This window comes from Lactuca saligna, chromosome 5 (assembly GCF_052625555.1).
Source record: "Lactuca saligna cultivar CGN05327 chromosome 5, ASM5262555v1, whole genome shotgun sequence".
NCBI classification, from domain to species: domain Eukaryota; kingdom Viridiplantae; phylum Streptophyta; class Magnoliopsida; order Asterales; family Asteraceae; genus Lactuca; species Lactuca saligna.
This window is the reverse complement of record NC_136421.1, coordinates 171,255,841-171,267,529: the sequence shown is the minus strand read 5'-3', so window position 1 is coordinate 171,267,529 and position 11,689 is coordinate 171,255,841. Positions and strand designations below refer to the sequence as shown.

The following is an 11,689-nucleotide window of genomic DNA, read 5'->3' as shown; positions in this document are numbered from 1 at the left end:
TAACGATGGAAGAAAGAATACAATGGGAGCAACGTCTTTATTCCCGGTCATCATATGTTACAAAGCTGGCTGGGTAAGATTATTGAGCTAGACATCTTACCGAAAAAACACACTATCAAACAGCTATGGTCTGACCGAGTCAACCCAATTTGCTGACTCAGACTCACTCAGATGGGTTATCAAAAAGGCCCTAAATCAAATAACCGATTTCCATCAAATATTAAGTTCTCCATAATAATTGTCTGGTCACATAGAAACCCCAACTACATCGGTTCCTAAATTAATACAAACTTAAAGTACTCAGGTTAATACATATAGTTTTGTTACTAAGATACGAAACACAAAAAATAATGTATTTATATGATCATATTTATGCATTAGGGTCCACCTCAAAGAAAATGTCATGGAGGTTAATCCCCAAAAATTATCCAAATGAAAGTCAAGCGTTGAACAATTATTACCTTATTAGATATGTAGGGCATTTTAATTAAGTTATGTAAAAATAATTATTTAAGTATATATTCTTGTAAATATTTGTATATGTATTATCAAACAATTTCATAATACGTGGATTAGTGATAGATTTTGACCTACATAAAAATATAAAAAAAAAATCTTTCCAAATGCTACAATCCAAAAACTTTAAAAAAGTATTTGCATTTTGTGTTTTGAACTTTAAAGTTTGAATGCACGTTCCTAACTTTTCTGAATATTTTTCTTTTTATCCAAAACATGTCAATAACAATAATTGGACAAATAGTGATTGTGTAAATATTTAAAAAAAAATATTATATGAATTATACAAGATATTTGTAAAATATAAAACTATAAAGCTCTCCCTCACTTGTTATGAGAATGGATGAATTAAACCAAACCCTACAGGCTACAACAAGTCCATGTTCTTCCATAACCACCAAAGCTCTTGGGCTTATATATACCCATCCTTCGCTTACTATTGCTACCTCCTCTCTCTATATCTCTCCTATATCACATAAGCTACTTCTTTTCAAATGGTACTCTCTCTCTCTCTCTCTCTCTCTCTCTCTCTCTCTCACACACACACACACACACACACACAAACTACCTCTCTCTATATCTCTTATATCACACAATCTCTCTCTCTCTCTCTCTCTCTCTATATATATATATATATATATATATATATATATATATATATCTTATATCACACAATCTCTCTCTCTCTCTCTCTCTCTCTCTCTCTCTCTCTCTCTCTCTCTCTCTCTCTCTCTCTCTCTCTCTTATGTATGTATGTATACTTGTACCAATATCATAGAGTTGTGTCAAAACACTAAAAAAAACTATAACTATAGTTAATGATAACATGAACGATCGTCTTATGTTTAATTATGAAAATATTTTTCTCGTATTTATTTATAATTTATTAACTTTTCTCTTTCCGGATATTATTCACAAGAAGTGACAATGATTGCATTTAAAGATATGAAATATCTTTCGATAATGCATAGATATAGATAATACAAAATAATACGTGAACGTTTTTTATTTGAATAAGTCAGACCGAGGTCCCCAAGCTCCAAACCAATTTCCTGGTCCAAGCGGTTTCCTTTTTTACTTATGCCAAATTATATAATGATGTGGTTTAATTTAAATCGTGTTATTAAATATCATTCCTAATAAATAAAGAATTTTTTTTTATCACTTGTTATACTTTTATTGATTTGATTACATGTTATTTTGTGGTTATTTTTTATTATATTTTTTCAATATGACATTTTATGGTTGTTTATTTTTATTAAATGTATTAATTGCAATAAATATACTAATAAAGACATTTCAATTTCATTAATTGACTTTCTTTCTAATTTTAAATTTTCTAAATTAAAGTTCATTTGTTTTCTTTGTTTATTTATCAAAATTATTTGTTTAAATTTAAAAGAGAAAAAACATTTTAATTTTAATAATTCAATATATATATATATATATATATATATATATATATATATTTTAAATTAAACTTCTCAAATGTTTAGAATTTTATATATAATTTTTTTTACATGAATCTATATAATACATGATCTTACACCTTGTTTTTTAATATGAAATTAACTACCAACATTACTACTAAAAAGAGGTCAAGTCTTTTGACAATGCATTTCAATTGATAGAACGTAAGGGTGTCAACATATGTGCATATAATATCTATGATACCGAATTTAAGGTTTTTTTTTTCCTCTCTTATTTTTTTAAATACACTTTGAGTATTTTGAATGATAATTAATCCATATACAACAAAAAGTTATTGTATATGACAAAAATTGTTATGTATGTATCACTTTCAATTTTAAATACTGAACGAATATACGATAGAAAAATCACGGTATCCACATCGTAAATGAACTTGTATTCGTCCAACCTTTTACACATAATTAGATAACAAATTTAAATTTATCTTCAGAAAAAAATAAGATAATTTGGCCAAACCTATTAAAAGAAATAATTGCTCTTATCATTCAAAGTTTTTTTTTTTATTTTTATTATTATTATTATTTTTTTTTAATCTTATAGTCCAAAGTTGTTCTTATAATATTTAAAAATTCTTATATCACTTAAAAAATATATATAGCATAACATGTGGTATGGGTCTCATGATCTGTTTCTATTAATTATAATCGAACTAATTAAAATAAGGGCCCCTTTTAAAAACATAACACATAATGTATTTTTGTTACCTAATGACTATTTTTTTCGAAAATTAAATTAAAGTCAAAGTTTCGTGACATTTCAACTGACAAGACCAACTTGGCTGAAATTGCCGGTGCCGGCAAGTCACAGCCAGCAACTACTGGCGAATAAATTCGGACATAACAAATGGGGTTTTGAGTTATTATAAATTAAATTAAAATTGCTTTTTTAAATAATGGTCAACGTTTTTTCTTAGTATTTTATTAAGGGGTGTTTGGGATTTGTTTATTTAAAAATTTTGGTTTATTTGCAATTTTTTTGGGTGTAGTTTTAAAAAATGTTTAAATTAACTTATCTGAAACCTAATAATAAGTTAAATTGATTTTAGTGTTTGACAATTTATGTTTATAGATGTTAAAAGACCAATAAATGCCGATATATATATATATATATATATATATATATATATATATATATATATATATATATATATATATATATATATATATATATATATATATATATATATATAATAGGGTTAATATAGCAAGTTAGTTTAAATAAGTCATAAACAATTTTATATAAATTAGAACCCATTAACTTATCAATTAAGCAAATAAGTATTTCTTATATTTTAATATATCTAAACACTAAAACTTGCCAAACCACAATAAGCTAATAAACATATTAAATAAACAATCCCAAACACCCCCTAATTTGATCATTAATTCATGTTTTGAGTCACCCATGATTTAAAAAAATAAATAATAATAACACGATAAATACAAATTTTAGACATCATGACATTGTTTGAGGTTAAAAGCGTTCATTAAATAAAACAAATCAAGAAGTTTTCTTAAAAATATATTTGTTAATTGTTACATATCTTTGAAGTTCATAAAACAATATTATTTCACCTATGGTATATTAAAAATGATATAATAGGAATCAATTAGACCGATAAAAAATTAAATATATTAATGGGATTTGGATGAATAACCTATCTAGGTTCCATCAATAACCACACTCTTGACTCATCTTAATCAACTCCTTGCTCACTACTCAATTTCGTAAAGCAAACAGACTGATATTGTTTTACCTGTCTTATAATATTCTTTGAAACTACGGTGGCATATTGTTTGGTTGGGATTGGGGCAATCAAACAATCCCACTTTCAAAAATACAAAATCAAAATACTATTTTCTTCAAGTTTGAACTATTTCGATATTGATAATTAGTCACATATTGACAACATTATTCATTGACAATTGTGTCTTAAATAATAAAGTTGTACATTTTCTTGGAATTATGATTTATGACACATGTAAACGCTGCCCCATGTAAAGTACACCATATCTCCATTTGGGTGAAAATCTACGCTGGTTTTGGCCTCAAAAAAGGCAAAATATCTATTTTACATTTTCAGTTGCTTTCGTTACGCGTTTATCTAGGGTTTTTTCTTATCTTTTCCTTTTACGTTTGTTTCCCTTTATCAAAGATTCTCCGCCCTCATCGACTTCCTTAAAGTTTCAGGTTAATTGATTCGATTACTACGTTTTAGTGGTATATATTAATCTAAATCTTGTGTGTTAATATCGTATCTCTACAAAAAAATGGATTCTGAACAGGTGAAAGAAGAGGAGGAATCCACCGTAGTTCTGACTTCGCCTTTATCGTTGGATTGCGAGTCTGGGAATGATTATAGAACACCGAATCTGTTACAGCGATTATTGAGTCTCTTGAAGAATGTTCGACCAGGATCCGATCTCACTCGTTTCACAGTATGTTTTTCTGTTTTCAGTTATTGCTTATGTACGTCTCAATCAAATTATTCAAAGGGTTTTTGCTGCTTTTATTCGATGTAGCTATTGACTTTTGTCTTCGATTGTTATGTAACTTTTCAAAGATTTCAGCCACAGAATTTTCCAAATTTCGATTCTGGTTGTGAAGTTCAATCAGGTTATTTGAAATTTTAGTAAATTTTTTGTATTATGATTTACGATCATCAGTTTTGTTGTGGAAGATTAGTCACAAGTGTCTCTTTTTGTGCTTGTGTTAGAGGAGATGAATATAAAGAGGAAAACTTCATCTAATTGGTGATAAACTGATAATATATTAATATTAAACTTGACAAGGGTTACCCCTTGAGATATTATGAATTTATCAATTTCTGCTCTTCTCAATTCTCATACACCTCTTTTGTTTGCTTCTTCATTCTATAAATTCAGGTCCAAATTGCTTTTACTTTTCTGATGAATAACTGTTGATAATCACACTGCATTTCAGTTGCCACCTATCTTCAACATCCCCAAATCACAGCTCCAATGTTATGGAGAATCAGTGTATTGTGTCAACAATGACATTCTTACCAGATGTGCAAATGGTGGAAGCCCACTTGAAAGATTCACATCAGTTGTTGCATGGAGCATTTCTACTTTCCGCCCTCTAATGTTTGGTGTGGCTCCCTACAACCCTGTTCTTGGAGAGACTCATCATGTCTCAAGAGGCAACCTAAATGTATTACTAGAACAGGTAACACCTTCTTTCAATCAAATTATATTTTTAATTTTTATATAAACTTTCATTAAAAAAATGCTTGTTACTTGTTACTCTTCCTTGTAGGTTTCACATCATCCACCTGTGAGTGCTCTTCATGCTACCAATGAAATAGACAACATTGAAATGACATGGTGTCAATATGCAATTCCAAAATTTTGTGGTATTTATAACATTTTTATGCCCCATTTGGCACAAGACATAACATAACAGGTTGTACTGCGTTTGACATACATTGGATTGTGACCGGAACCGATATCAGTAAAACAAAATTTGCAATTTTTTTGTCCTTTTCAAAAAGATGGGACCGGGACTCACTCTCAATCTCTCATCTGTGCAAAAAACGTAAATGCCCTTCTCATCCTCATCATTTAAAATAGCTTTAGAAAGCTTGTCTAGTCAAATCATGTCCTGGTTAAGGGAGGGGATTGGACTGGACAAGCTTTCTAGGACTATTTTCAATTATGAGGATAAGAAGGGCGTTTACGTCTTTTGCACATATGAGAGATTGGGAGTGAAGTCCCGGTCCCACCTTTTTGAATAAAACAAAAAAATTGCAAATTTTGTTTTATTGATATCGGTTCTAGTCGCAGTCCAATGCATGTCAAACGCAGTACAACCTGTTTTGTTATGTCTTGTGCTTCTACTTAAAAAAACAGGGATTTAAATCATTTAATGTGGTTGTTTTAGTAAAATATTGTATAGTTAGGCTACTCTTGTTTTATGTGATTTAGGTACCTCGATTGAAACAAAAGTGCTTGGTAAAAGACATGTGAAGCTTCTAAACAAGGGTGAATGTTACGTGATGAATTCCCCAAATCTTGTTATAAAGTTTCTTCCTTTCCCTGATGTGGAGTGGCTTGGAAATGTTAAAATTCAATGTGAAGAAACAGGGCTTGAAGCCGAATTGTGTTACAAAGGCAACTCCTTTCTAGGAAGAAAGGGAAATTACAGATCTATTAAAGGAAAAATTATATCTTCATCAAACATGAAAACTATTTATGAGATCAATGGTCATTGGGACAAGTAATTCTTCAACGTCATTTATTTTCACAAAAACACCTTTTTGAGTGGGATAAAGATTTTTATTTTTATTTTTTATTTTTGAATATTAACCAGGACAGTGACAGTTACGGACATTAGCAATGGCAAAATGACAGTGATTTATAGGGCAAACGATGTAATCTCAGGACTTAAAACACCAATTGTGAAGGATGTGAAGGTATAATTTTACTACTTTTTTTTATGTTAAATGTTTTTTTTTTTAAATTTGTATAATGAATTAACTAATTAGGGAGTGTGGAGAAGTGAATCTGGTGTGGTATGGGGGAAAGTTAACCAAGGGATAATGAACAAGTCATGGGATGAAGCAAAAGTTGCAAAGACAGCCATTGAAGAAAAGGAGAGGGAATTTGCTAAAAATAGAAAGTTGAAAGGTGAAAATTGGGTTCCAAAACATTTTGTATTATCGAAGTGTAGAGAAAATGGTGAATGGGAGGTGAAACCCAAAAATACAAAAGTCCCTTTAGCACCTATAATCGTACCTATTTGAGAAATGTATATAATATATAATATTCATTTCTCTCCTAAAATAATTGAAGCATCGATTACATTACATATAAACAAAAACATAGAAACATAGATTTGTTGGTTCCTAATAAACATGTTTAAAGAATAGAAACTTGTTCTTACTTACAAAAGTTCAGCCATTTAAATATGAAGTTTACATCAAAAAATAGATACAAGGAAAATTTACCACTAAATAATTGGCTAAAAATGAAGTTCACTTGAAAAAGATTTACAACAAAAGGAAAAAATTGTAACAAAAATTCAAAACATTGTCTGATGTGTGAAAAGGTCTACCATGGAGTCTTGTGTCTCAGGCAAGAATTTCCTTGCGAATAAGTAACATGGACGATTGATCCCATTCAACATACAAGGCATAATCATAGTTTTCTTCTGCATAATTGACAATTTGATTTATATTCAATGATTCTTTAAAGAAGAATAAGGAAAAAGGCTAAATGCATTTCGTGTATTTGTTTATTATAGCAATTTATCTTATTAAGTAAAAGAAACGCTACTTTCAAAAATATACCTTTCCCTCACTTGTAACATGAACACTCTTTGTGATCGACTGCAAGAATAATACAACCAAAATGCATCAAAATCCAAAAATTCAATGATAAGAATGAGAAGTGTATTCATGTCATCGGAAAAAAGTCTAGTCTTTTGTGTTGCTGCAACTTTTGTTTTTAGCACAGACAAGACAATAAGTCCTAGTGGGTCCCGCCTTTCATATCAGGACAAAATTTGCAACTTTTATCTTGTCGATTAGAGTCTGAATCTAACGCAAGACAAACACAGTGCAACCAGTTTGGTTCTGTGCAACTAATTATACCGTAATGTTTTTGATTAGTTGGTGGGAGATGTCTTTTTCTCGGTAAGATTTTGGATGCCATTTTCCTTCGGACCAATCAACGTGTGTTACCGACCGGTTTGCGATCCCTTTTGGATCGAGAATCTAAACATTAAAAAAAAAAAAAAAATTTATGAGACTTCCCCCAAATTCAATTAAGTGAAGGAAATGGGAAAAAAAATTTCTCACATGAAAAAAGGTAGGTAAGTAATGTTCATCGGCGTAGCAATTGCGCCCTTCCATACCAGGCTGTTATACAAGAAATATTCCTACAAATTACTCAAATGATTCTTGATCTTTGAAGTTTGAAGATTAACATAATTGTTGTCAATGTCATTATTCCCATTTCAAAAAAAAAAAAAAAAAAAAAAGCTCAATTAAACAAATTAAACCTTAAACGATTTGTACAAGTATACTCACCCTGCAATAATCCCTAAATTTTGTGTAGTAGAGACTATCGGCCATAACTATGATTGCATGTTGGCGCTTCATCGTGAACCACTACAAAAATTTAACATCAAAATTTGCATGAAATTACATAAAAAAAAGATTTAGAAAATTGCTTAAGAGTTACGATGTTGAAAAAAGATGCAATTTCAAAAGCTTTTACCTGTGCGCCCTTTCGAAAAGATTTCTTTTCAACTTCAGGCAACATATGTTCCGAGTATCGGCCACTTCCATGTGGACCAGGATCCTCAAAGCTAGAAAACACAAAAAATTGATTCCTATTAAGTTGTATATTTTTCCTTTAAAAGAAATTTAAAAAAAAAAAGGTTTTAACTTTTAAAGCAGTAGTATTTTTGGAGAAATAGGCAGCACAGAGTTTTTTGAAATATAATTTTTTTGAAAAATAAAAGTTAAAAAAGTAGTGAAACATTTAAGAGGTGTGTACTTTACCTGTCAATGAAGCTGACATTTGTGTACATAAGATAATTGTACACATAGTCGAAATCACGCAAGGGTACACAACTGAAATGCAAAAAAAAAAAAAAAAGCAAGAATTTAAAGCAAAATTGGATATTAGGAAGCATGAGAGAGAGAGAGAGAGAGAGATGGTTGCCTGTCGGATAGTAATACAAAATGACGATTGTCGGGATCTTTTAGTGCATTTGCCAAAAGTCGTTTTTCTGCATCAACCATCGAAATTTTCCCCCAATCTACCTACATAATAGATTAAGATATTGTTTCATTTTTACTTAATGACCTAAAAGAGGACATCACTTAATATGATAATTGATAAGGTAGATATGGGTGTTGAGGCGTTTCTTTTTGACTTAATGCAGAAAGATCGACTTAATAAATAAAACCAGTGAAATTAGTCTTTCTCCATTATGTCCTAACTTTTTAGAAATTTTCCTTCGTTTATTTTTCCTTCCATCTTCCTAAGTGTGTCGTCAATTTCTCAAATATTCTTTAAATTTATGCATACAATGCTTCATCAAGAATTAATATATTCAAATTTCCCGATTACGAATCTACATACCTTGCCACTGCGAATTTCCCGGTTGATGAAGTAACGGCTAGAATGGATAGGTTTTTCTCTTGATGCATGAATGTAGATGGAAAATCTCCCATCATGTCCCTAATATATGCAATAACAACATCACTAAGTAAAATGTATCTAAAATGATACATTTAAAACCAATATGCCTTATATTTATCACGCACATCATGCTTGATAAATACCACATACACCGTACATTATTATGCCTGATTAATATCTATCACACACATATTAATCAGGCATATGCAATACACAAGCATATTGCCTAATTGATATATTGATTAATATATATATTAGGCATAATATATGCCTAATAAATATTAATCAGACATAGATATTATGTCAAATATGATATATTGTCTGTGTCTAGTTGTGCCTGATACATGCTAGATATCATGCACAACTACATATATGTATGTATCAGGTACATTATTGTCCCTATGATACATACTTGTATGTATCAGACACATGACATATGTATATGCCATCAATACCTGAAAGAATTTGTCCCACAACTTCTCGAAAGGCAATGATCCAACACTCAAGAACATGAAAGCAATCTTGGGATTATTCGACTCAATTGAGGGCGTATTCAAAATATTCTTGATAAAAACGCGAGAAGCAATCTCAGCATCACTAAGTTCTCTTGCAGGAGGGGGAAGCCAACTAGAAAAGGTGTTACAACTAGATGACATAATGATATAACACGCACCCGAATTTTGAAGTGGATAAATATAAGCAAAAATCAAGAAAACACAAACAAACACAACCAATACAATAATCCAAGTTGGTTTCTTTAATCGAGCACGATGACGTGGCAAAGGCAAGATTTGTGTGTCTTTCATGCCTATACGCCATGCCTGAGCTGCCTTCATTTAAAGATAATACACGTTTATATCCAATGAAATTGTCTCTTTTTAGAACATCAAACTCAAAACTATAGAGTATACATTAAGATCAAATCAACACGAAATTTCAATCCTTTAACTATCCAATCCTGCAAACAAGAAAATAAAAGTTATAATACATAAAATTAGCTAACTTTTTAGTTTTTACTAGGTTTAAGCTATCGATTATTTGATTACGATTTTTTAACTTGCAATAATCACTTTGAAAATGCACATCCGATTAATATAAATTGAAAATTCTTGATTTTGCAAACATTAGGATTTAAGATTGTAACATAAATCGACCCGTTTCGCTATGATTAACAAATGAATTAAGCAATAGATTAAGAAAGCACAAACTTGTTTATCTCAATTGGATCAATTCAACCACACATAACTTATCATCTTTAAGAAGCTTAAAATCGAAATCGAAGATTGTTCAAGGAACGGATTTCTAAACAACCGACAATTCACAATAAAAGATGAAGAAAACAGGAAAAACAATGCACAAAATCAAAAGGGAAATGAAAAATCAACCCATCTTAGTCAACGACCAAATTCTAGTCCTAATTTAGACATTGGATATATGAACACGAAACATTCATGGCTTTAGTTCCCTAAATGCCAACATAAATGCAAATATGTATATATAAACGAATGTAACAACATTTTAAAGCATCGAACGAATCCCTCCTAAAAAAATCAAATCTTTATACGAATTCACGTGAACCCATATGAACAATGCAGAATTGAATCTGATTAATACCCAAAAGGGAAATTTAATCTATAGGGGATTTTTCTTGAAATAATACGAAAAAGAAATGATTGTGAGTAATGGAAATTCAATCTTCAAGCTCTTTCTTTAAACATTTACCTCGAGTAAAATAAGATCTCCCAAATGAGCGTTAAGATCTGGAAAGAAGGTTTATCTGTAATTTTATGAAGTCGATTCGTTGGTATCTCTTGATGAGTGAGAGATTGGAAGATGCAGGATAAAGGTTAAAAATTAATTGTGTTTTTTGATTGGTTGCTTCGTGTTTTTACAGAGCCCAAAGAACAAGAAGAATTCTGCAGGCGAATTTTATAACAGTCGGGTGAGAGGGGTCATACTTAATTTTTTAACATTAAATGGTAATCGAGTAGTAATAAGTAATAACATTCAAACCTTTCATTATTTGGACCACTATCTATTGGTTCAAACTACTCCACTTTAAAATGTCAAATCTATAAGGGGTGGGTATGGATCCGATAAAAGTGTCCAACCTATAATGGGTGGGTATTGATCCGAAAAGCTCTGGGTTATTTATGATAATTACCATGGGGAAATTTTCGACAAAACATGTTAATATAAGGAGATCTTTGGTATAGCCTATAGGGAAATAAGAGGAGAAATGCACTAATAGATTGAGAAAAAGAGAAAAAATTGATTTCTATTTTCATTCTATAAGTTCTTCTTCTTTTTTTTTTTTTTTTTTTTTTTTTTTTTTTTTTTTTTTTTTTTAATAAAGAAATTAGGTGTGAAACCCATATATTATACGGGTAAATTTAAAAAAAAAATTAAACATTAAAATGTAAATATTTTTTATGTAAAACTTTAAAATAAGAAATAAAGAAACATATTCACTTGCAATTTAATTTTATATATATTATATTTAATAC

The 11,689-nt window shown here is 30.0% G+C and overlaps 2 protein-coding genes across 4 annotated transcripts; one reads left to right on the top strand and one right to left on the bottom strand.

Moving 5' to 3' along the window:
- The first annotated feature begins 865 nt into the window (after nucleotides 1-865).
- On the top strand, nucleotides 866-6,815 carry ORP4C (OSBP(oxysterol binding protein)-related protein 4C). 2 transcript variants are annotated; one of them, XM_078957244.1, is made up of 7 exons: nucleotides 866-1,013; nucleotides 4,293-4,445; nucleotides 4,951-5,196; nucleotides 5,287-5,383; nucleotides 5,955-6,246; nucleotides 6,340-6,442; nucleotides 6,515-6,815. In XM_078957244.1, the coding sequence occupies exons 1-7, from the start codon at nucleotides 1,011-1,013 to the stop codon at nucleotides 6,770-6,772; spliced, it is 1,152 nt and encodes a 383-aa protein (XP_078813370.1). In that variant the 5' UTR covers nucleotides 866-1,010; the 3' UTR covers nucleotides 6,773-6,815. The 2 variants fall into 2 exon arrangements, with proteins under 2 accessions (XP_078813370.1, XP_078813369.1); XM_078957243.1 differs by lacking the exon at nucleotides 866-1,013 and having other exon boundaries at nucleotides 4,263-4,445.
- Nucleotides 6,816-6,892: 77 nt separating this feature from the next.
- Nucleotides 6,893-11,130, bottom strand: LOC144997354 (glycosyltransferase BC10-like). Of its 2 annotated transcripts, XM_078957242.1 has the most exons (12): nucleotides 10,905-11,130; nucleotides 10,094-10,140; nucleotides 9,638-10,012; nucleotides 9,123-9,221; nucleotides 8,700-8,800; nucleotides 8,537-8,608; nucleotides 8,250-8,340; nucleotides 8,060-8,140; nucleotides 7,829-7,888; nucleotides 7,622-7,744; nucleotides 7,319-7,357; nucleotides 6,893-7,179 (listed from the first exon to the last, which is right to left on the bottom strand). In XM_078957242.1, exons 3-12 carry the CDS (start codon nucleotides 9,986-9,988, stop codon nucleotides 7,051-7,053), a joined length of 1,146 nt encoding a protein of 381 aa, XP_078813368.1. In that variant the 5' UTR covers nucleotides 9,989-10,012; nucleotides 10,094-10,140; nucleotides 10,905-11,130; the 3' UTR covers nucleotides 6,893-7,050. The 2 variants fall into 2 exon arrangements, with proteins under 2 accessions (XP_078813368.1, XP_078813367.1); XM_078957241.1 differs by having other exon boundaries at nucleotides 9,638-10,140.
- Between the last annotated feature and the right edge of the window lie 559 nt (nucleotides 11,131-11,689).